We start from the raw sequence: 26,426 nt of genomic DNA, 5'->3' as shown, positions 1-26,426 counted from the left end.
TAGCCCACCTTTCTCTGCCTCTCCTGGGCTTCACATACTCAGTTCCAGGTCCTAGCACTGAGTAGTTTGCAACTCTTGGTTCCAATTAGAAATTCCTGGAGAAAAAATATAATTGGCCTCTATGGGTCAGGTCTCTAGCCCTGACCCTTTCAGCTATGGCCCCTGGGAGGCAGATAAGGCCATCTAGAACATTTTGGCTTCAGGGAAGAACATATTTCTGAGTGGGAGTAATAGTCTCAGAGAAGGGGATTGTGGGCTGTGTAGACTCCCCCCAAATTGCCTCCATGACCTTTCTGATCCATTAGAGGAGTAGGTTTCTTTTAGGGTGCAGTTGCTTTGCATTGCAGGCTGGGAATTTCCACGTGGGGCTGCATGTCAGTGTTTCTTTCTGCTCTTCTAGAGTTTCACTTCATACCTTCACTGGGTGCTGTTGAAGAGGTAAGCACTGTGTACACAACACTGTTCTTATTACTGAGTCACAGCACACAGCTTAGAAGTCCTAGGAGGGTGCTCTAGGAGGCACTTACATTCGGGTTTAAACAAGGAGCTTTGCAGCTGTATTATAGCTCATGATCATATATTCAAGTTATCTGGCAAAGTGCGTGGGTGTGTCCTTGGCTGTCCCAGGTCTTTGAGTTTGCAGCCACTTGTCTGTTATTCTTCCAAGGGTCCACCATTCACCCACATCCTCTTATCAACATTATTGTCCACTGGCACCTGAGAGGGACCCCACCCTCCCTATAGCAGGATATTTTGCATTCTTGCCTTGGTATCTGACCAATGCTATTTTTCCATTCTTGTGATTCCTTCTTGTTTTCTTCCACGTCTCTAACTCATATGTATCATTTAAGGTCAAATTCAAGAGCCATGTCTCCCATGTACCTTTCTGGAATATGCCATCCTTCACTGGTCTTCTGTACTTTAGAACTCATTCAGTAGTCACTCACTTGATAGTTATATACTGAGGGGAGTGATGGCCATTTATACTCGTTTGCTGAGGCTGCCCTAATAAACTACCGCAGACTGGGTAGCCTAAACAACAGAGATTTATTTGCTCACAGTTCTGCAGGCTGGAAGTACAAGATCAAGGTGTCAGAGGGTTTGGTTTCTCCTATGGCCTCTCTGCTTGGCTTGTAGACGGCCTCCTTCTCACTGTGCCTTTCCTCTGTGTGCACACATCCCTGGGATCTCTTTGTGTGGCCAAATTTCCTCTTCTTATAAGAGTGTAATTCAGATCACATTAGGATGCCACCCTGATGGCCTCATTTTAACTCAGCCGCCTCTTTAAGGGCCCTGTCTCTAAATACAGTCACATTCTGAGGTACTGGGGGTTAAGGCTTCAACATATGAATTTTAGGGGGAAATAATTCAGCCCATAACACCAGTGGAGACTGGGCTGAAAAAGATACACGTCATCCTCGTCCTCTTGTTGTTTGACAACCTGGTAGAGAAGACAGATATTAAACACCCATTTGCATGAATACATAATTAATTACCATTGTGGGATGGTCCAAGAAGTAGGATCCATGATACTTGAAATGGTGGTCTGGTGTTGAGGGGGCTGGTCAGGAAAAATCTCCGGGAGGAAGTGAGATTGGAAGGAAGGATGGATGGGAGTCAGCCGGGTGAAGAGGGAGAGTTGAGTATTGCAGACAGAGAGATCAGCCTTTGCACATTCCAGGCAGTGGGAAAGAACACGACCTGCACAAGGAATTGAAGAAGCCATTGTGGCAAGAAGCGAGTCAGGGAGAAGGCACCAGAAGGCCAATGGGGCCAGATTACACTGGATGGTATAGCCTGACATCCTCATTTCAGTGCTTACTACGTCCTGCTTTGGGTTATTTTAAAATTTTTTGTGTGGGAGTGGGGCGGCATGCGTGTTTTGCTTCTCCTTATGCTCCTTTAGGGATGGGATCCTTTCTTCATCTCCTTTTATATTCTCCCCAGTGCACAGCATTGGGCTGGGTATACAGTAGGTGCTCGATAAATAAATTAAGTGGGTGTAATAAGAAGTGAGATGAATAGATGCACTCTTATTTGTTTACCTTAGGGGCTGACCCAGTCTGGTGGGTGAGCTTCTCCTAGAGGCTCTAGAAGGTAGGACTTTTGGTCCTGTGACGCCACCTAGTGCTCCTTTTTATTACAACAACAAAGGGGAGCAGAGTGGTGAGTGAACAATCTCCCCTAATCTGGAAAATTGGAAATGAAGCATCTTCTTTCATCAACAGAAATTAATTTGTCCAACCACCCATCCTCTTGTCCATTCATCCATCCATGTTGATGTCCACCTGCATCTCTTTCCTGCGAGTTGAACATGTCACGTTCCTTTCCACCTCCTGTGGTTCCCTGATTTCCCATGTTGAGGTCTTTCTGTCCCCACTTCACAAGCTAGCAGGGTCCAGACTCCCTGAGCACCTATAGTACTCACTGTCGACATGGCCTGTTCTAAATGATACTATCACACTGTGTTAGAATTAATTGTAGATTTTCCTTTCTCTTTCTTCCAAAGCCAGATTGTGAATGCAAAGGGCAATGATGCTGCCTGAGTCACCTCTGTGGTTCCTGTGGCCAGCCTTGTGCCTGCCATGTAGCAGGTGCTTAAAAAAGCGTTTGCTAAACTGAATTGCTGTCACCTTGGCAGGCCATCTGCTTGTGAAACGGTCCTTTAGGAGATTCCTGGGAAATGGAAAGACACATAGCCCCACCATTGACACCAGTACAAGGTATGGGTGGCCAGGCCCTTGAGGTCTTTCTCTGTTGTTAGGTACCTTCAAGAATGTTCTGGAGTCTCTCTGGATCATGGTGTGCCCACAAGCCAACAGTCCCAGTGTGTACTCAGGTTTCCTGTAAACACACGAATCAGCCCGAGTCATGTTGCCTACCCTATGTCCACCTCATTTCTGTTATTTGGGCTTGCAGTTTGGTTCAGCCTGCTTCTCCAGCTTCCTCTGCCTCCTCTCCCACCAGTTCCAAGAACATTATGCCGCAGCCAGACTGTGCCCTGTTTGTTCACCAGATACACAGTCTCTCTGTTCATGAATGAGATATAATTGCACAAGTGTTAATTTCCCCAAAATTAATTCATGAATTCAATCAAGTTCCAATTAAAGTTTCTTGTGAGGAACCTGAAAAACATCCTGAAAATTATATGGGATGATGAAAGTTCATGAATAGCCAGTGCAATTTTGACAGAAGTAGGGATGGGGGACTTGCCCTTCAATCATGATGGCTGGCTACAAAACCATCCTAAGAAAACCTTGTGGTACTGGAACAGGTACAAACTGGAGAGCTCAGAACAGAATCATCTGTATTTGGGAAGCAAGATGTTGAAAAATGGGCTCACTCCATTAAGAAAAATAAAACAGGATCCTTATCTGACACCATATGCAAAGGTGGACTTCAGCTGGATTAGAGAACTGAATGTGAAAAAGTCAAACTATGAAGCTAATAGAAGAAAATGACAGAGAATACCTTTATGACCTTGGAGTTGAGAAGAGTCTCTGAAAAAGCACTGTAAAAAGTAAAAAAAAAAAAGAAAAAAGATGAAGGGCTCCAAAATTAAGGATTATTGTTCTACAGAGGACATCACAGGCAAAGTTTGCAGTCTTTGATAGCAGATTAATGTCCAGACTTTACAAAGACCTCTTGCAAATCCAAAAGAAAGAGACCAATAGACAAACTGGCAAAGGCTATAAATAGATAATTCACAGAAGGGGACCCCAAGTGGCTTATGAATGTATGAAGAAATGCTCAGTTTCACTAGCAGTCAGAGAAGGGCAAATTAAAATAAAAATATGTTGATACTTCTTCCGTGATATTGACAGAGATTAGAAAATTGGCTAATTAGATGAGTCAGTATTTGTAAGGCACTTAGAATAGTATCTGGCTTTAGTAAACACGGTATAAGTGCTTATGAATACACAAACTACCCTGTGCAGGTAAGGACAGGAACGTGGGAAAGAAACCCTTATACTCCGCACTGGAGTGGAATGTAGAGCAGCAACTCTGGTGTGCAATCCAGCAGTACTTGGTGAAGTATGCAGGGCTCCCACCAGGCCACTAGACCTTTGCGCTGTTGGAAAATGGTGTTCAGTACTGGGCAGATGGATTCGAAAAACGCCTACCCTCTGGATACTTACAGCCTTCTAGGTTCATGACTTGACCAGGGAACAGAGCTTTTGTGGGAAGAAAAGGACACATCTTCCTCCAGCAGGGCACATGACATGGGAAAGAGAGCAGGGACTGTTTTTCAGCCCCCACTGGCCTCTCGGCTTGATGTCTTTGCGCAAGACAAGTTGTATAACCAAATGTGATGTCCCTGTGCATCCCCTAAGACTTTAACAATCTCACTCCTACATATATATTTCAGAGAAATTTGCACACAGGTCCATAAAGGACCACAGACAAGGACGATCATGGCTGCAGTGTTTGTGGTATTGGAGAGGTGGAGGCAGCGTTGGTATCCATCACTTGGGGGACAGACGTAAAATGTGTGGATGTCCAATAGGGAATGCTATGCAACAGTCAGAAGCAATGAAGTGGGATTACAATACCAACTGCAACAGGGATAGAGCCTTAAAAAGAATATTGAGTGAAAAAAGTGGAAAATAGGATGATCTCTAAAGTCCAATGTCATTATTAAACATTAAAAACATGCACTAATAAAAATGCTATGCATTTTTGAAAAATATATCTCCAAGCACAGTAGCCTGAATGACTACAGGGCTGAGGATGAGTGGAAGGAGTAGGGATGGGGGTAAAGGGGAAAAAATAAAACAAGAGAGGGATCTTGTACCTTTCACGAACCAAGGAATTTAATGACTTCAAGCCGTTGCACCCGAAGTCTAAAGGAGGGCGAGAGGGGGAGAAGAAAGGGTCGAGAGAGGATCCCCAGATGCTAGGCGGATATTCCACGATGTGGCTCCACATACATTTTTCCAGGGTGCCTCGAGCTCTGCACCCTATTTTTCTCACCACTAGTGACTAAACTCTTGGAAGGCAGGGTTTGTGTTTTCCCTACCTTCCTTTCCCCTCCGTGTCTTGCACACAGTAGCTGCTTCATGAGGGTTGGACTCGAACTGAGATTTTTCTCGATCCTGTGACCGAGTCACTTTGTCACAGAGGGCTGAGGGTGGCTGCCGGTCCTTCCCTCATCCAGAGCCCTCTGATGCACATTTCCTTCTAAGCTTTAGTCCTCGGCTCTCCACTGCTGGATCCCAGCTCTCCCCTACTGCGCTCTCTCTCTCGGTTGCTCTTCCCATTTGCTCCATTTTCTTGGGTGTTTCCAGCTTTTATGCACACCTTGGACTCCCCTCCTCCTCTCAGAGGCACCGCCCCCTTATTTCCTTGGTCCTGCCCCATTTACGGTAATTTGCATAAGTCTCTGAGGAACCTCGCCCAGGTGCTGGCTCCTCCCCTTTCGAGCGTCCGCCGGCGCTCCTACAGGGCGTGGCGGTTGCCAGGCGACCGAAGGACGCGCCGAGCGCCGGATTTCGGCCCCCGGCGGGGGATAGAAATAACGTGGCGCCGTTTTAGACGCTGCGGGGAGTGCACGGCCCCTCCCTCACTCTCCGGCCCAGTTTCAGCGATCTCCACAGAAGCCTCTGAGGCCACCCCCAGAGAACGTCAGGATGGCCGAGGTCAGGAGTCAGCTCTCTCTACCCCTCTCGCCTCTCGCTGGACCCCTACCCATCGTCCCTCTTCTACTGTCGACTTATCCCGTCACATCCACTGATTCCGAATATTCCCCCAGTCGACATCCTGTCCCCACCGGCAGCCTCACTCTTTCCACCCTGTCCCAGTTGGCTCTGGCTCCGTTACCTCCTGTACCCTCCTTCAATTGGGTGGACACCCCCACCCCTACCCTATTTAATTGGCGCTGTGCTAAGCATGGTAGGAAATTCATGAGTTCCCAAACTCACGCATGACAGGCACCCACCCCTAGATTCTGAGCCATAAGGTGATACTACAAGAGAGATACAGAAATATTGATGCCTCACTGACCGGGGAGACCTGGAAGAAGGCTTCATACATTCCCACTGTGACCCCTATTCATTGACCCTTGTCCACCTGTCACAGTACGATTCCCTGCTGTGACAGAGGATCTTCATTAAGCTCTTCAGCCTGTCACCAATGCTCTGTGTTGTTATTGACCATTGTGTTAATATCTTGTAGGCTTCCTTCACTCCCCCAATTTGTAGTACACCCCACCTTCAGCCTCACTGATGAAGGGTCATTTCTGCAGCCCTTTAATGACCCCTTATGTGCTCATTAGCACCCTCACCGTCCTCATCTACCATGTCCTGACACAAATCCTTCATCACCTCATCAGAGCCCTCCACCATCTCCCCCATCACATGGTCAGTCCCAGCCAGGATCAGCTACATAATTTGCAGGACTCAATGAAAAATGAAAATGCAGAACCCCTTGTTAAACAATTATTAAGAATTTCAAGATGAGACAGCAGAACATTAAACCAAGGGTGGGTCCTGTCTGAGCAAGGGTCCCTGTGCAACTGCATAGGTTACATGCCCATGAAGCCAGCCCTGGTCCCAGCTTCTCTCAACCACCATATGCCCCCACCCCTATTCCAGTTGCTTCACTTGTCTCCTCTACACCATTCGCATCCTTTCATCATTCCATCTCCTCCATGTCTAGTCTCCCTTTATAAACTCCATCTTCCTGTGGTCAACAGCTGCCTCCTTTTCTTATCATACATCCCTTTCATACCCTCCATCTTCCTCACTCCATGGGCTCCATCACTGTCATCTCTCTCTTACATCCATACTACTGTGGCCACATTGCTTATCCCCATTACTCACACTCATTCCTATCTCTTTTTTTCCCATTTCCTTCTCCTGTTTCTTCTAGTTCTCCTTTATTTTTTTGTTTATTTTCTTTTGAGTATTTCCTCCTTTTCTCCCCCATTAGTCATCGTGGTTTATTTCATTCTTCTTCATTCTCCATACATAAGCCCCAGATACCAATACTATGAACTAATTGTTTCCCAGTCTCTCTTTTCTTTCATGATCTGCTCTCATTTCTTCTTTTCTTGTAATTTTCTTCTAACTTGACCTCAGCCAGGTTTTCCTCACCCCTGCTTTCACAAGTCTCCATTTCCACTCTGGCCTCATTTTTCACTGCAGCTTTCTTTTCCTTTTTCCTTTCTTTCTCCTCACTAATTGGTATTCCCAGCACCTAGAACAGTGCCTGGCAGATAGTAAACACTCAATAGATAGGTGTTGAATGAAGGAGCATCACAGTTACTCTCTGATCAGTTCATGTTGAAATCGTGCTTCTGAAATAGATACCATTATTTGCTATAACGGTACAGATACCAATTGGTTATTGGTCACAGCTAAGAGAGTATTTTTGCTTTGCTTTTAATAGTAGTGTGTATATATGTATACATATATATATATATATAATATTTTTTTTCCTGAAGAAGATTAGCTCTGAGCTAACATCCACTGCCAGTCCTCCTCTTTTTGCTGAGGAAGATTGGCCCTGAGCTAACATCTGTGCCCATCTTCCTTCATTATATATGTGGGATGCCTGCCACAGCATGGCTTACCAAGGTGTGCGTAGGTCTGCGCCCGGGATCCGAAGCGGAGTGTGTGAACTTAACTGCTGCGCCACTCGGCTGGCCCCAATAGTAGTATATTTTAAAATAACAATATGAACAAATTTCTTTTGTTCACAAAAGTTTCTTTAAAACTTTCTTTCTTTGATATTTTTCCATTCCTGTGCTAAGCGCCAGGTGAACAGGGAAAACCTGGTCTGCCAACACATCATGAGGCTGGTGATCCAGTGTTGACGTTAATACCGTTTACAGGGATAGAGCTGAGAATATTGCCCTGATAAACTTTTGTGTGCGCTCATGTTTACATCAACGAGGGGAAAGCACAGAGCAGCAGCAGCTCCATATTTCCTTAATGTGATTTTTCCTTCTTTGTGGAATTGCTATATTGTGGTCTTTGCAATAGTCTGCTTTTAGTCAGGAAGAAAGCCTCTGTTGAGTTCAACATTGGTACTAATGTTGTTATATGAAATGTTGCCGATATTCTTGTGACTCCACATCTGTTTTAAAATGTGGACTCTGTTCTGCTTGCATGTCATCTTCAGAAATTTAATCAATAATACAAATGTTTTTGAAAACCAAAAATATGTGGACTTTCTCCATATTGAGCAAGACAGGTTTGTCAAAGAAGAAGGTAAACTTGCCCAAAATCTTCAGGGTGAATTTGAATTTCACTTTATTATGGGATTAGAGATTCTCTCAGTTGATTTCTTTGATTAGCAAGACAGTTTTGATGCCAAAGCCCTTTTTAGTGTAGAATATCAAAGCATAATGTTGAAAACATAAATAAGACCTTGTCATTTCTTTGCTCCAAAGTCTTGAGTGATTCCCTGAGGTCTACAGAAGAATTCACTCCATATTCCTTAGAATGCCATTCACTGCCTCCAGTCTGTCCCTAACTCCCTGGCTAGTCTTCTCCGTCCTTTTCCTTATCATACCACTTGTACTTTAGTCAACTTGAGCTTCTTAACCAGTCTCAAATCCTGCATACTTGCTTGGCCCTGAACCTTTGCTAGGAATGCCCTTTCTCATCATATCCACCTGTGAATTTTCCACTCTCCCTTCTGGGCCTGCTCAATTGCCATTTCCTTTATGAAATTTGCTTTAATTCTTGCTGCTGGGAGCAATTGCATCTTCCTGTTGGTGCTTGTAGAACTTTGAATCCATTTTATGGCAGGTATCAAATTCTATACTTCCATTATCTGCATACATACCCCATCAGATATTAATGTATATCTTTCCTATGGGAGGGCTGCTTATTCCTTACCATGATATCTCCCACAAGCTCCATCATTCCAACTTACATATAGCAGATGTTCAATCAAAATGTGCTGAATAAATATATTAACCATAGCCATCCTATTTTATTATTGTGCTGTATCTAACAAGAAGTAGGCATGTTAGTTTGCTGGGGATCCCTAACATAGTGCCACAAACTGGGTGTCTTAAAACAGCAGAAATTTATTGTCTCATAGTTCTGGAGGCTAGAAGTCTGAAATCAAGGTGTTGGAAGGGCTATGCTCCCTCTGAGACTCTGAGTAAAATCCTTCCTTGCCTCTTCCAAGCTTCTGATGGTAGTGACCAGTCCCTAGCTTTCCTTGGCTTGCAGCTGCATCAGTCTAATCTCTGCCTCCATCTTCATATGGTGTTTTCCTGTATGTGTATCTATCTGTGTCCAAATCTCCCCACTCTTTTAAACTGAGATATAATTGGCATGTAACGTTGTATTAGTTTTAGGTATACACTGTAATGATTTGATGTATGTATATATTGCAAAGTGATTACCACAATAAGCTTAGTTAACATCATCACCACACAGTTACAATTTTTTCCTCCTTATTATGAGAATACTAGTCATTTCAGATTAGGGCCTACCCTACTCCAATTTAACTAATTAAATACGTGTAGGGGAGGAAGACGTTTCCTCTATCCAGTCTAGGTCCTTCTGGCTGGGCTACGAATTAAATTCACATGAGACAGAATAACAGGAGAAAATCAAACAAAGCTTTATAACATGTATACATGGGAGACACTCAGGAAACTGAGCAACTTGCCAAAATGGCAGAGGCTCTCATCTTAAATGCCATCCTCAGCTCAACGCAAAGGAGGATGTTGAGGATGAGGGGAGTCAGTTATGGGAGGTTACCAGAAAAGCACAGTAAACAAGAGTAAGGTTATTATGCAGATTTAAGTCCTTGCCTTCTGCATTGATAAGAGTTTCTAGAGATAAGGTCATCCCCTCTTCTTCCTGGTATGGAGAGGGAGATACCTTTACAGATGGAGATTTCCCTTACAAATGTAAATGTCTCACAAAGGGTTAAATTCTACTTTTCAGAGCTTCTCCAATGTCTGCAGTTTTTAAAAGTAACCAGCCTAAAATAATCCTCGTGCCAAAGAGACACATTTTGAGGTGGCCAGTTCCAATCCCCCACAAATGCAATGACTCTGTTTCCAAATAAGATCACATTCAGAGGGACCTGGGGTTAGGACTTTCTGGGGGACACAATTCAAACTATAACACTAGGGAAATAAGAATTCTTATATAACTAACTTCTGGGTTCTCATCTAAGTCATAAGCAGTCTTGCTTGAATTACATCTATTTGTCTGGGCTTATGTTTTTAAATAATTTGTTGCCCAGCAAATCATGGAAAGCAAGTGTGGAAAAGGCCCACGAACCTGGCACAGAGGGCATTTCAGTATATTTTTGGAGATGACCTAATCTAATTTTTTTAAGGCATAAAAATTATGGAATATCTTTTAGGAGAATATGCCATATTTCACATGGGTTTTACTGCATGTGTGATTTCATGGTATCTATACCAAGATCTCCTTATGTCTGACCTCAACGAGCGATGGCTTCTCTCTGCAGTCCTGGGGGCAGTAAGAAGCATGATGAAGTGACAAGAGATGAGGGCTTAGAATAATCGTAACAGCTATCAAAACTTATTGAGCACCTACTGTTTGCCAGGCACTTGGCTAAGTGTTTAACGTGAATTAGCCCATTTAATCTAATCCTTAACACCATGTGGTAGGAAATATTATTAGTCTAATGCATATGTATACATATATATACATGCATCAGGGGATGAACAAGGAGCCTTCCATCATATAGTCTTAAGTTTTCTGCTTGTCAGTGGCTTTTATTTTGCTTGTATGAAGGTCTTTTATTCATGGATAATAACAGCGACTCCTGAATTGTGATGGTGTACATATTGCAATGCTCGTTCCCATCCTTGCTCTTCTGTACAGGAAAAGAGTGAAAAACTAGTGATGGAAGAAACTGCATTTGAAGAAATGGAAAGGGATTTTCAGGAGGTTCTCAATGAACTTTCAGGAGACAAAAGTCTGGAGAAATTTAGGGTTGAATATGAAAAGCTTCATGCTGTCATGAAAAAGTCTTATGACAATGAAAAGCGTCTGATGGCCAAATGCAGAGAGTTAAATGCGGAGATTGTCGTTAATTCTGCGAAGGTTGCCACTGCCCTGAAGCTCTCTCAAGATGACCAGACCACCATTGCCTCCCTAAAGAAGGTCAGTGATTTATAGAAATGGAACCAATGCCCAGCTGCCATAAATGCTTCCTATATTTAAAATGTCATTCTTTCATTCCCTGGGCAGCTCTGGGCTGTAGTACAACAGTTATTAAGTAAAAATTTACATGATTTATATATTCATTAAGCCTAGGGAATAGTGTTCATTTTCAAGGAAAATAATTAGCCTGGGTGAATTTCACTATGCGGAAAATGATGTAGAACCTCACTGGCTTGGTTTCTAAGAAATACTGGCTTAGTAAAAAGAATTAGAGATAAGGAAGTGCGATATTAGGAATCTCAATATGTCTTGTTTGATGCAAGATGAGTAGTTAAATATCTCATGAGCATAGCTCATTAAAGATATTTTCATATTTCTACTTTTCCTATTGTTTTAGGAGGGATTGCCTTGAGAATTCCTAGATAGTAATTTTCAGGTTCTTTCTTCTTATCACTCCTTTCCTTGCGCTTTGATTGTCCCAGTTCCTCATAATGGGAGAACAGGGATTCAGTCTAGGGGGCCATATTGGGGAAGAATGGCTTTGTTTTATACTTTTATTTTCTCATTCTCAAGAGTGTTGCATTATTTTGAAGGTAAAACATAAATGTCCCTTGTAGATTGCAGTGTGATAAGAAGTTGACATTTTAATTTATAATTAAAAGCCTAGTGATGAGAAATAATTTACAAAATTTTGAGATAATTCCCTTGATATCATGCAATTAAACATACCCCAATTCAAATGAATTTTCAAGACCAGTGCAAAATATGATTTATCTGTTTTCTTAGAAGCGACTTTTTTTTTTAGTGTCCTTTTCTGTTGTCATTTTATTCTTCTCCTTGTTGAAAAACCAATATAAGGAGGCTTTAGTTCATTTTATGATGAGAAAAAATAAGCACTTTTTATTGTAAGTTAAAAAAACTGGAAATGGAAGTCATGAGTTGATGAAAATCTAATTGGTAAAGTTGATTTGGACAAAACTTTGTATAATCATATTTTCATTTAAATACCCTTCATTTATTTTGCTGAAAATAGTACACAGGCTCGCTACAGAAAAACATATCCCATAGCCTGACATTTTGTTTTGAATCACTAAATTATGTGATGTAGTTACCCAAGAGTAATGTAATAGCATGAATTTATTTAATTAAATACTCTCTTTCACTCATTTTATTCCTTGTCAACATAAAAGCAGAATATTTTCACTTGAAGCTTATAGGTTCTTACCTGTATAAGTGACCCACATTCCATTTAATGAAACTTTGCAAGAAAATTCAGTGGCAGGGTGAAACCCAAGGCTGTTGTAACATTTGCTGTGCTTTGTTGGTTTACTTGAATGGCTGTAATTCACTTTTAAGTATTTATGTTAATATTCTACCTTGCATTTCATAATAGTAAGGAAGCCAAGGCTGCTGTGGATTGTTTTCCCCCATAAGCATTTGATGAGAATGCCTGGGCTTGGGTTTCTGGAGATGGGAATGACCAAGGCTGTTGTGTGCAATTAGGTAACAGTGAAGACCACCTTGCTATGGATTGTTCTAAAGCTCACATTGCCATCCAGGAGCTCACATGGGACCTGAGGACAAAATGTAGTTTTTAATTGGAATCTATCAAGAATTTCAAACTTACGGCTTGGATCCAAGACCATTCCTTATGTGATAAAGCTTATTTTTTTTTCTATAAAATATCTGGACTTGGAAAGCACATAAGCTCTCATTTTTAATTTTGTAAACCTATCTTAACATCTTTATTAGAAACAATCCCACTAGTTATGGCAGCCCTTGCTGTATGTGAGCCTTATAGCCACACTCACCTACACAAGAAAAAATATCCTTTGCTGGTACCCCTCCTTAAAACTGTTGTTCAGTATTGACTGGCTCTTGTTGAACAAGTCAACAAGTCAATATAAATTTAATGCGTAATGTATAACATATAATCTTTTTTTACTCATAAACGACTACTCCACTGTAGTTGTTTTATTATTCTATTTACGCAGTTTATCTTGCATCTGGAGCCTAGTTTGGTTTTTCTCACTAATATCCCGTGGCCCATCTAGGAAATCGAAAAGGCCTGGAAGATGGTGGACTCAGCCTATGATAAAGAGCAGAAGGCAAAGGAGACGATTCTTGCCCTGAAAGAGGAGATAGTGAACCTCACCAGACTAGTTGAGCAAGGGTCTGGACTGTCAATGGACCATGACAGCAAGTAGGTCATAGCCTTCATGATGTGTGCTGAATTTGTTTTTGCAGAGGCTTCCTTCTTGAACAGACAGCCTTGGGCTTGCCAGTGTCACTTGGAACGTTCTTCATGATACCAGACTCTCCTTCTTTGGAGGTTGTTTTCTGTATATTGCTATTTTTTCTTTTTAATGCTCCTTTTCTTCTTACCCAAGAACTCCTAATTTGTGGTTATGTTAAACTTCTGGCTCTATAAGAGTGAGTGCTACAGTTTGAAGACGAGTGAAGCTTTTAGGTTTATTCCTCTCAGACTTGTGTGGACTGGAACTGGCTGCCTTTCTGCTCAGATTTCCAGGTCCTCCCATACCACCCTCCTCCACCCCATGATTAATCGCATCACCATCCTTCCTACTTCTCAGGTTCTAGGCCAGAACACAGAGCCACTCTTCACCCCTGCCACTCCTTTATCCCTTATAGCTTCACCTTGTTGCTTCAGTCTTCTAAACATCACTTTGGTCTTTTCCTCCTCCCTATCACCAGTGCTAATGCCTTGCTTCAGGCCCCTGTTCTCTGCTGGATTTGGCAGTAGACTCCTAACTGTTCTCCCTGCCTTCAAGGAGACAGCTCCCCTCATTACCATCTTTCACATACCAGATTTATGCTTCTGAAACATGTACCTACATGCTTCCATCTCCAGCATAAACACCTTCAATAGTTACCCATTCCCAAAGGATAAATCCCAATGTCTAGAACATGTCTTTCCGAGCCCTTCTTAGATCTGCCCCAGCCAGGTGTGCTAGCCTCACGTCCAGCAAAGCCATGCTTACTCATGCTTCTGTACTTTTGAACATGCTATTTTCTAAGCCAGGAATGTGTTTCTTTCCTTTCTCCATGCAGTAAACAACTCTGTATCCTTCAAGACTCATCTCAAATACCATCTTAAGTTTATCACCATCAGTGTCTCTGTTCTAACCCCCTCCCCACCCTCAGACCCAATGACCCAAGCAGAAGAGTCACTGTGTTCTCTGTTTCCATAGGATCCAAGATCTACCTGAAGTATGGCACTGACCACATTGTATTGAAGTTATTTGTTGATGTGCTTCTCTGCCCACTAGGCTGTGAACTTCTTGAAGGAAGACACCTTCACCTTCCTTCTAGGAGTCTAGCACTGTGCAGGGCATGCAATTAACTAATGAATCAGGAATGACCATATACTTTCTTAGGCATCCTTAACCAAAGTTAACTGCTGTCTAGGTTTCTTATCCTTTCTAGATGCATTCAGCCAATGGTGATGGATAGTTCTAAGTGCACGTGTTGGGAGAGGGAATAGGAAAAACAAACAGATGTGGTGTTTGTAATAACGGACTCTGTTTTCTTATTTAAAAAGTCAAGCATAATCAGAGCAACTATTGAAGAGCAAAGTGAGGGACCCCATTTGGTTAGAAGGAGTTTTAACGAGACCCGGAACATGAGGAGGAGAACTGAAGAAATAACCAGCCCAGAATTTTATCTTCGACAGCGCACTTAGGCGTAGCTATCTGTCCTCATAGTAACCTTAGAATTCAAGGTTTTGTTTCTGGAAAAGAGTTTGAAAGCAGTTTTGAAGGTTCTTTGTTAAATATTTATGTTAAAATAAATATCGTCAAGTTCCTGTGTCATTCGATGATGGTCAGTGGCAAGGGTCTCAGATGCAAGCTCTCTGCTTTCTCTGCTTTCCAGACTAATTCTGCTGCACAGGTCATATCACACATAATTTTTCTACTTTCAAAACACGAATTCTGCAGAAAGTCATTGCAAATCATATGTAATCGTTTTTGAAATGCAGAAGTAACTGGTTTACAATTCAAATCAGCAAATATTATCATGTACTCTCCAAAAACTGGCATTGTGAGTGATTTTCCAAATTTTGTTCCTGGAAACATTTTATCTGGGTTGCATCCCTTTGGGAGAAACTAATCTCCTCTCTATAGGTGAACGAATAGAACAGTGGCCATCTATATTATTTGCTTATGTTTATGCTTCATTTTAGACTTTACAGCTGTGATCCTAGCCCACCAGTGGACATATTAAATAATTTCCTAAATTGACTTCTCCTTAGGGTTAATTATCAGAGCTGACAATAGCAACATGGTCTTATTGTGACACATTCACATAACACAGAGGTGTGGAAACTAAGGAGTGAAAACCATCCCCCCAACTCTTCCACCCTAAATTCCACTTTTCAGAGATAACCAGCTACCAGTTTGGTGTCTGTTTTTCTGGACTTCTATAAAAATGTCTACAGGGGCTGGCCTGGTGGCGCAGAGGTTAAGTTCGCATGTTTTGCTTCTCGGTGGCCCGGGGTTCGCTGGTTCGGATCCTGGGTGTAGACATGGCACCGCTTGGCATGCCAAGCAGTGGTAGGTGTCCCATGTATAAAGTAGAGGAAGATGGGCATGGATGTTAGCTCAGGGCCAGTCTTCCTCAGCAAAAAGAGGAGGACTGGCAGTAGTTAGCGCAGGGCTAATCTTCCTCAAAAAAAAAAAAAGTCTATAAAACGCGTGCACATACACACACACACACACACACATACATGGACACTGTAATTTCTTAAAAATAAGAGAAGGGATCCTATTATACATATTATTATTGGAATGTCTTTTTCCGTTAACTCACAAACAGCTCCCACGTCAGGGCACAAAGATCTTTCTCTTTTACACCTGAGTAGTGTTAATCCTTGCCCTGAAGTCTTTCCCCTGAATGTGAGCTCAAGGGATGATAAGAAGGATTCTTGAGCAGATGGCCGTGTAGTCAGACTCCTGTGTTCTTCTTTTTTAGTATCCGAGATTTGCTGAAGTTCAAAGAAGAAGTGACAAAGGAGCGAGACCAGCTTTTGTCAGAAGTGGTGAAATTACGGGAGTCCTTGGCTCAGAACACGGAACAGCAGCAGGAGATGGAGCGAGCCAGAGAAGAGGCAGAGCAGACCATCAGCCAGGTTTGCTCTACGTGGAGAGGAAGAAGGAACATCACCTCCCAGCAGGACATTTTGTCCTTCCCCAGGCTGCCTTCCCATCTTGTTCCTCTCTCAGATTTACCCCCTGGTGCCCAAATGAAGCATCCACTGTTCAGCTTGTTTCTCTGGCTTATTCTTGCAAGAGCAGTTTACTTCTTGAGTCATTCTTTGTGATATTCTCTGTCTGAGAAGTCACTAAGGCAGGGCACTGTGTACAACTGTAGCCCAAGAAGGTGTCCCCCGTGAAGGCCAAGCTGCCCTGCATCTGGGGATGGTGGACATAGTTCCCCGGGCCCTTCTCCTTTGTCAGGAAGCCATCTAGCTGAACTCTTCTGAACACTTTTATATAAAGCCAGAAGTCAAATAGACAATACACAAGGGCAGTCTCCAGGAGAGAAACATGAGACTGCTTTGAACATGAGCTAAGAGAAGGACCCTTCATAGCATTTAAACATCATGGTAAAATGATGGTGCTTTGTTTAGCAATAACCAGGACTCATGTAAAACACAGTTTCAGGTTAGGGTAGCTGGCTCCGTTTAATTTAGTTTCTATTGATGGAGAATTGGATGAGTTCTTTCCATGTTTAATTCCCTAGAATTCTGGGCTTCCATATTTAATTAGATTTTTTACTATTCTTTGTGGATTTGTTCCCACCATCAAGGTGGACGTTTGGTGTCACGGCTCTGAAAAACAATACAGAATATTCTTGAAAAGTTTGACCAGTGGGGTCCAAAGATGACTGTCCTCCAGGGAAAATGCTACTACAAAGTGACTGCCCTGAAAATGAAAGATGCCAGAGAGGGAGAAGCTCGGCTGGGTCAGACCTGTCCTGGCGGGGCTTCATCTCTTTCCTCCCTGTCCTTTCTGTGCCTGTAGTTCCAACAAGAAATCCAGCAACGTCAGAATGAGGCTTCACGGGAGTCCCGGAAGAAGGAAAAATTAGAGAAAGAGCTCAGGCAGATTCAGACAGACATGGACAGCAGGCAGACGGAAATCAGGGCCCTGCAGCAGTACGTGCAGAAGAGCAAGGAGGAGCTTCAGAGGCTGGAGCAGCAGCTGAAGGAGCAGAAGGTGTGCTGGCTGGGGGCTGCCTTGTGGGTCCTCACAAATACAAGAATGGTGCCTTTGTTCACAGCCCATTAGAGCATTTTGAATTTTCTTTGGAAAGCAGCAAACTTCCTTTACTATGGGGGTTGGTAACAAACATAACACTCAGCACTGCATTTGGGTTTCGAATGGCTTTTATAGGTTGATATGCCTCCTTTTTTTTCTTTAGCTCCAATGGGTTAATTAATTTCTTTTTAACCTTTTATTGATGTATAATATACACACTGAAAAGTATACATATAGTAATTGTACGGCTTGATGAATTTTCTCCACTTGAACACGTCTTGGTCACCAGCACCCAGCGTAAGAAATAGCACCCCAGAAACCCCCTTGTGCCCCCTCCCCAGTCACTCTCTCCCTCAAAGGTCACCTCAATTCTGAATCAAAACAGAGAGTAGTTTAGCCAGTTTTTGTACATTATAGAAATGAAAGTATGTAGGAGGTACCCTTCGGTGTCTTTTGCTCCATATTCGGTTGGTGAGATTCATTTATGTTGTTGCCACGGAGTTATAGAACTGTGCTGTCTAATATGGTAGCCACTAGCCACATGTGGCTATTTAAAATTAAAAAAAATTAAAAATTCAGTTCCTCGGTTGCACTAGCACTGGCCAGTAGGTCAGTATAGGACAGTGCAGATAGAGAACATTTACATCATCGCAGGAAGTTCTATTGGACAGAGCTCAAAAGACCATTCACTGTCATTGCTCTGTAGGATTCCATTATGTGACTATAACATGATTTGTTTTACGGGTTTATTTTTAAGTTTCGAGTTTAGGAAACCATACTCAGTCTTTATACATTGGAAATATGGTACTTTTTAAAAAAAACATTTTCCCTATAATAGTGGTTTAAAGTAACACAATTAGTAATAATTCTAGTCTGTCTTTCCTAATTTCTTAAAGAAGCAATTCATATAATTGAAAAAATTGGTTTCTTGAAAATTTGTTCTCTTAGGAAGTTTCCAAAGAAGTGTCAAGCCATACAGCATTTTTCTACTTAAAAAAAGTAGATATTAGAATGTATTTCTTTGTCAGTTGCTTTATTCATTTAGTATAAAGCCGGAAATCAAATAGATAATACACATGTGCAGTATCCAGGAGAAAAGCATGAGACTTATTTGAGCATGAAATTTGAGAGGTTTTTGAACATCATGATAAAACCACAGTGCTTTGTTTAGCAATATCCAGGACTCATGTAAAATGTGATTTCATTTTTAGCAAAGCCAGCTGTATTTTATTTAGTCCCTATTGATGAGCAATTGGATGGATTGTTTCCACCTTTAACTTTTGCTTGAAGGGAAGTTATATTTTGGAGTAACTGACTAAACCATCTTCTCTCTTTTTTTCCTTCAGTCCGTTTGACATCTCTCCATCTCCCTCCATCTTCTCCTAATAGAAATGATCCCCCAAAATATAATCCTCTGTTTTTATAAAACGATGTCTGCTCAGGATGGTCAAGGCAGGGAAGAGGAAAAGCCAACTGACACTGAAGTCAGGCGGACAGAAATCATTCCACTGCTCTTCCCCGGTTTTGACTTAAGTTGGATTAAAAGGGAATTGTCTTTGTGTGGGTGTGAGTGGACAATTCTGTTCGAGAAGCTATAGTAGGCATGTTAATGCAGGATTTGCTTCTGAAGATATGGCTTCCCAGCCCCACAGCTGATAAAACCCGTTTGAATCTCTAGCTCATTTGCAATGATTATGGCAATTGTTGTGTATGCAACGCCTGCCAAATGGCAAACAGGCATTAAAATATTTATCCACCACCTGTGAACGAGACTTCCCAAGGCTCCCAGAAAAAAAGTGATGCTCTCTGTGTTATTCATTAGAAGACATCATTTTCCTCTGCCATTTAACGTTCATTATATCTAAGTGCATGAGTGCTTTCACTGGAGATAAAGAACAATTCTTACCAAGACAATAAAAGTGTGGCTGCTGTGATCGTCCCAGGAGGTTTTTGGGGCCTCCTATGTGAATATGCAGATACTGTAATCAGATTAAAAGGCATTAACCGGCTTGTTCTGCATCTTTCAGATATTGAATGAGAGAGCTGCAAAGGAGCTGGAGCAGTTTCAAATGAGAAATTCTAAACTTCAGCAAGAGAACGAACAACACAGTTTGGTTTGTGAGCAGCTATCCCAGGAAAACCAGCAGAAGGCGTTGGAGCTCAAAGTAAACACAAGTGACATATCTGTTCCCTCACACTCCCTCTTTCATCCCCCTTCAATATAGGCCGTTGTGGTTGGAGCCCTTGGTTGGATAACTTGTATGAGCATTGACACATCAGAGGCAGGCACAAGCCTACAGTATTATGCCCAGAAGCAGACAATTGAAAACTTCTATTCTTACTTATCCCAAACCTGATTATTGATCATATGATTATGCAGATGCTTTCCAAAGCAAGCTCAGATGTTCTGCTCTGTAATTTAGCTTTGCAAGTAATCAGTTGCCCAGAGCTAGAAACTATTTACATGAGTGAGTAGCAAAGAAGTTGGGCTATATTTTACTATTTGTATGGAGAAGGTGGAATGGCGGGGGTGGGAGATGGATGGATACTATTATTGGGTATCTGCTTCCAGGATTGTAGAACCATGATTTTCACTTCTGTCCAGTGAAAATTCCAAGACAGACCTCCTATTCTTGTCCCTGCCCTCACTGGAGGGTGCTTGCAAATTAAGTCTGGATAACAGTTTTATCCTTGGATACATATTGCATGCCTGCATGCTTAACAGAGCAGCTTCATGCTAACACTTGAGTTCTGAAAAATTCATAAACTCTACTCTGGTTATGTTGGAACACTGGGAATAAAACGAGTGACTGATCAAGAATAATACATAGATTTGAGCAGTGAATTATAACAGTTTTGGTGTCATAGGCCTTTTTGAGAATCTGATGAAAGTACACACATGCACACACACACACGTGCAAACACGCTTATTTGAACATCTTGTGACTTGTTTTACCTGCCGTGGAGGTTTTCTGCGATATTTTTGAAGTCTATGACCTGTGGGGCCTGAATTAATAACTATTGAATTAGAACATTGTAGAATTTAAGGGGTCTTAGCTCAACTAACTTGGACCCTACTGGGTCTGAGGCTGAGGAACTTTTAAAGCAGTTGGGAATGGTTTGACTCAAAATCAGTCTTTATAAGAATGCTGTAAGTTGAAGCAGAAATGAAACGACTACCAAAGGCAAAATAACATATTAGTCCCTAAGGTGAAATTAAAGTAAAGTACTTATGCCATTAATTCCCCCCTTAATAACACGAATGGGGCACCTTGAAAGATGGAATATTTTTGTCATCAAGTCCTGAACCTAGGGGATTCTGCTTCTAGCTATAATCTGAGGATAACACGCCCAGCTAAGTGCAGACTCTTCATTGTCAAGAACTGGGTATAACTGCTAACGTTTATTTGCAGAGGAATCACTAGCTGCTTTTACAGTAATGTCTAAGGGCAGCAAAATTTTTAAAAAAATGAATTTAATTTGAATTTAAAAAAATTCATAAAACTTGAAGTTCATAGACAAAAATCTGGTTCTTTACTTTGCTGGAATTATTATTTTGTTCCGATTTACTGCCATGTGGACTTGCCTATTACATTACTGTGTCCACCTCTCTGGATGTACAGTCATAGACTAACCTACTCCGAGGAGGGAGGACCCCAGCTCTAGTGTGTGTAATGGCTCTAAGGTGGCCATGTTGGTCCAAAAGAGTGTTTGAATATTTTATAGTATGCTCGTAACCTTTGGGAGAGATCACCTTGGGTCTATGAAAATTGCGAATCCAATATAGCATTTGTACACAAATGTCACACATTTGTGATACAGACAACTCAGCATTCTTATCTTGATTCAGCAATTCGATGGTACCTTGAGATGTCAGGTTTAATCAGTTCTTTCATTATTTTTAGCTTATATAGCCACGAATTTTATTCAGAGAACAGCATTTTTCAATTTCTCTCAAAACCCAGGCAGTGTGTGTTTAGTCCCAGAGAATGACTTTACACTGACAGAGGAGGGATTTCCTTTTATTGGTTCTGGGTTTACCATCATCCGCTCACTGGCCCTTTATTTACTGAGTGTGCCTGGTTAATTCTCTCTCACTCGTTACAGGCCAAAGAGGAAGAAGTCCATCAGATGCGCCTCGACATCGGGAAGCTCAACAAAATCAGAGAACAAATACATAAGAAATTGCACCAGATTGAGGATCAGAAGGCAGAAGTGGAACAGCACAAGGAAACTCTAAAAAATCAGATCTTGGGGTTAGAGAGAGGTAAGCCAAAACGCACTTTGTGTTTTGTCTTATTAGTTTCTAAACATTTCAACTGTGGCTAATGTCATTTGCCAACTCGGGGCTCCATGTGTACAAACACAAACTGTGTCAAATGAAATCCGGAAAACAACATTCAAACTGGTAAGTGGCTAATGTGAAAGGGACATCATTTTGAATACCTTAGACCTTCTTACCTTAAAAAATTCTTCAACAGGCTATACTGAGCCCAAAGTATTGCTCAGTATTTGTCAATGTAGTACATAATATCTACACTCTTAGGTCTGGGTTTTACATGACGTTTCAGTTCAGTTCCCTTTTTCCACAGAAGGTAGAGGATAAATTAAAGTGAATGTCCCCCATTAGTAATATTTGAGACAATATGTACCAAGAATCAGTGGGACGAAAATAAATGACTTCTAACTTCTTTTCTCTATTAGTTCTTTACCATATAGCGAACCCAGCTATCACATTGACCTGTGGAGGAAAAATTTAAGTGCCACAGGAGGCCATATAGTGCAGAAAAATCATTAAGGATACAAACTCTGGAGTCAGATCTGTCTGGAGGCAGGAACACCTCATTGACCTCATGCGGGCTGCTGTGAGTTGTGAATCACCGAATGAGATAACATGTAAAAGCATAAAAACATACATTGTCTCGCTAAAAGTTAGGTAAAATCCAAATCTCTAGATAAGATTGTTACAAATATTTGTCACGTAAGTCTTTGAGAAGTGCAGATATTTTTCCTTCTTAGATATCAGGAAATGATCTTTTATTGAGGTGCAGTGGCACTTGATGTTGACAATTTCTCCATTTATTCATTCATTCAAAAAATTGAGGGCATACTATGTGCAGGCATTACGCTGGGCACTGGGCTCACGGAGGTCCCTTCCCCCAGGATGTTTACAGTCCAGCCCGAGTTTACAGTCTAATGTCTTCAATGGCAGATATGAAGAAAAATGCAGCTACTAGAGCTTGGTTTGAAACTGGCTTAGTCACTTTCAAAACACTCCCATATTTCAATTTCTATATTTTTGCTTGCGATAGCTCTAAGCTTTGAAAAAATATACATTTATCCCTTCAGTGTTGAACCCAATTTTTCACCTTTAAATTGTGTTTACCGACATCATCATGCTGTCTCTTCACATTACTTTATAAACATCATTAACTTAACTGTTTCTTCTTAAGGATCTCTTCCTTTTGATGTGCCGCCTCAAAGAGTGGCCTTGGACATAATGGTTAGGGGCACGAGTTCTCCAGATGTCATGATTTTCTACCATAAAATCCAAGAAATGAACTGAAAAACTGCCAGAACTAATGAGAGTTCAATAGGGTGGCAGGTTGTAAAATAAATATATAGATATCAATAGCTTTCTTCCGTACAAAGAATCAGTTAGAATATATGGTGGAAAAACCCCCTTTCACAGTAGCAACTAAAGTAATAAAACATCTGTGAATAAAGTTACCCACATATCTGCAAGACCTATATATAAAAAAAGCCACAAAATTCTACTGAGAGGTATAAAGGAAGACTTGAAAAATGGAGAGAGATACCAAGTTTCTGGATGAGAAACTCAAAATGATAAGATATAAATCTCTTCAAATTAATCTATACATTTAATATTCCCAATAAAAATTTCAGTGAGTTATGTTCTTTGGGACCTGAGAACTGATTCTAGAGTTGCTCCAGAAGAATAAACAAAGAAGAATTTTATGACAATAGCCATAAAATTCTGGAAAAGAAGAGTGATGAGGGAGCGTTTGCCTTACCAGGTATTTAAATGTGTTATGAAGCTTTAATAATCAAATAATGTAGTGAAAATGCCCAAATAAACTGATCAATGGAAAAGACTGGAAAGGCCACCAAAAGACCCCAAATTATCTTCTAAGATAACGGGGTTGTTTCATACCAGTGTGCTGTATGGATTATTAAGAAAATGATAGTATGACAATAAACTACTTTTTGGGGAAAAAAGTTAACACTGAATGTAGAAACCATAAAGCCAAAATTGAGAGATTTAATGAGATAATAGCTGATTTCTTTGTATATAGCAAAAGACTCTCCGTATAAAGGCAAATTGACCAAAATATCGCAAAGAGTTAGTATCCTTGTTATCTGTGTAAAGAGTTCTTACAAATCCATAAAAAGGAAAAACAATTCATGAGGAAAATGGGCAGAGAGCAAGTGTGGGCAATTTGAAAAACAGAAATGCAAATAAACGGTTATTAAACATGAAAAGTAGTCAACTTTGCTACTAATCAAAGAAATGTAAATTAAATACGACATACGAGTTTTAAAAAATCTATCAGATTGTCAAAGATCAAAGAGAATGATAATACCCAGTGGTGGTTTGGGTGTGGATTTAAATTGCTATTAATTTTCTGGAGAGAAATTTGGCAGTAGGAGAGAAATGTCTTTTTTTTTTTTTTTAATTCCCTTTGATCCAGGACTTCCTCTGCTGTAGTAAAAAATGAACAAGAACTTTCCCAGGATTATTGCTTATAATTGCCAATAAATAAATAAATAAAATGACAGCAACTTAAATGTTAAGATAGGGGACTGACTAAATACATTATACATTTTCATATAGTGAAATATCATGGAGACATTAAAAACTCTGTTGTAGACGCACATTTATAATATGAGAGGCATTTGTTTTATGTTTGTGAATTATAAAAGCAAGCTACGAAACAGTATGCATAGAATGATTCCCTTTTGGTATATTTATATGAATGTATACATACTTATATTTATGTACACACATATATTTGCATAGGAAAACGTCTGGAAAAAGACATATCAAAATCCTGAGTAGATTCTGGTTGATTTGAATTCTTTTTCTCTTTTGTTTATTTGTATTTCTAATTTATTTCTGTATTTCTCTTATAACAAAAAAGGTTTAAGGGGCTGGCCCAGTGGTGTAGTGGTTAGGTTCATGTGCTCCTCTCCAGTGGCCCAGGGTTTGCCGGTTCAGATCCTGGACACAGACGTACATGTCGCTCATCGAGCCATGCTGTGCTGGCATCCCATGTGCAAAATAGTGGAAGATTGGCACAGATGTTAGCTGAGTGACAATCTTCCTCAAGCAAAAAGAGGAAGATTGGAAACAGATGCTAGCTCAGGGCCAATCTTCCTCACCAAAACAAATAAATAAATGAAACAAAAAGAGCAAGGACTTTTTGGAGTCAAAGAAACCTTGCTGCCAATCTCAGCCTTGTCACCTCTGGGCTGCGGACCCTTGCTTGGCATGTGGCTTACTGTCTCTAAGCCTCAGTTTCCATCTGTTTAGTGGGACAGGAAGACCTACCTCACTGGGATATAGTTGCATAGCTACAGATAAACGTATAGAGCAGTTTTGTGTCACTTTGGCTTTGACAGAGTCTCTCTTAGGTTGACTCATATTTATTGTTGTTTTTCTCCCTGGTGATATAGAGGTGGAGACTTCAAAGAAACAGGCGGAACTTGATAAGAAAGCAATGGATGAGCTTCTGCGAGAAAGGGACATATTAAATAAGGCGAGTTTGTTACAGTAACACTGGTAAATAAATGCATTTCTTTAGCGCTCTAATATCTACCTATAACCCAGTTGTACGGGGAAAGAAAACTCTGAGGCAAACAAAAGTAGATTAGAATAAATAATAGTGCTCCATTTTCCTCTGAGCTGCTGTCCACAGTCCACACTACTCACTGGCCATGAATTGAAACCGCTTTATCACCTGTGAGCACAAAGGGACTTTGGAGAATTATCACATAAACTCGCAGGGGATTTCAGAGTGTTTTGTGGATTCTGTTTTTATTGCTGGTGTGTGTGTTATTTGGCATCCTGAGCAGCTGATCAAATTGCTGAATTTAGTATCTGTAATCTGCAACTTTGGCTCATCCAGAAAATACAAGTGAGTGCTAATACAATTTTAACTTTGAGGTGTTAGGTATAGCCGTTGGTGGTATGAAAAGTCACCTTTCCTCTGTCTTCTCAGGATTGTTGCAGGTTTTGATTTTTGTTTTAGGCCCTGGTCTCTCCCAGTCTTTGAGCTCAGTAGGGTCCAAAGCTGAGGGAGTGGCTGGGGGAGCTCGAGGCCTGGGGGCCTCCATTCAAGGCAGGACCCCCACCCCCACTTCTTTCCTCTCTCACCCCTTCCAGAGGATTCTTTCCATTGACAGTCACTCTTTGGAGATTAACCACTTTCAAGGATTTAGGGTAAACATCTCTGCTGGAGGATTTCCTCCAGGTGTGGAGCGAGGGGGCTGCCTCCGTAACAGACAGCCAGATGGCTTTTGGCCAAGACAGCTTCATCTCATCAAAGGAGCAACAGCCCACATTTGTTCATTCCGACTTTTCATTGTTTCTTTAGGTTCCCCAGAATTGAACAAATGTTAACAAAATAGACTATCCTTTAACTTAAAGTAGACTATTTAGGGAATCTCAGAAAACAGTAGGTAGGAGATTAGATATCTTTATATGCTGAGCACTCCTTAAGAAAATCATTGAATTTTTTTTTTTTTTGCATAATCCTGGAATCTCTTCCTTTATTTTATAAATTCATACATGTAAACAATATTATTGCATTTAGGTTTTAAATTTATTTTTAACACATCTGTCATTTAATCCATTTAGATTTTATAGGTACTGGTAAACAACCAGTAGATTTTCCGCCACAATAGGACACACAGCACAACATGAATTTTACATGTATTTGTTTGAGTTCACCAGTGTCACTTCCTCCCTTTGGGGCAGGGCATACTTTTTTTCCTTTCTTGGCCATTGCGT

At 41.1% G+C, this 26,426-nt stretch overlaps 1 protein-coding gene across 1 annotated transcript in view; it reads left to right on the top strand.

The window, feature by feature from the left end:
* The first annotated feature begins 5,425 nt into the window (after positions 1-5,425).
* CFAP58 (cilia and flagella associated protein 58) overlaps positions 5,426-26,426 on the top strand; it is a 96,603-nt gene continuing 75,602 nt past the window's right edge. The window contains exons 1-8 of the mRNA XM_005602246.4: positions 5,426-5,639; positions 10,830-11,111; positions 13,166-13,314; positions 16,104-16,260; positions 17,156-17,350; positions 19,420-19,557; positions 21,500-21,659; positions 25,091-25,173. Coding sequence (XP_005602303.1) covers positions 5,631-5,639; positions 10,830-11,111; positions 13,166-13,314; positions 16,104-16,260; positions 17,156-17,350; positions 19,420-19,557; positions 21,500-21,659; positions 25,091-25,173 — 1,173 coding nt within the window. The 5' untranslated portion in view covers positions 5,426-5,630. The remainder of the gene's footprint in view (positions 5,640-10,829; positions 11,112-13,165; positions 13,315-16,103; positions 16,261-17,155; positions 17,351-19,419; positions 19,558-21,499; positions 21,660-25,090; positions 25,174-26,426) is intronic.

Source organism: Equus caballus, chromosome 1, assembly GCF_041296265.1.
Source record: "Equus caballus isolate H_3958 breed thoroughbred chromosome 1, TB-T2T, whole genome shotgun sequence".
In the NCBI taxonomy this organism is placed as follows: domain Eukaryota; kingdom Metazoa; phylum Chordata; class Mammalia; order Perissodactyla; family Equidae; genus Equus; species Equus caballus.
This window is presented reverse-complemented; position numbering and strand designations above follow the sequence as displayed.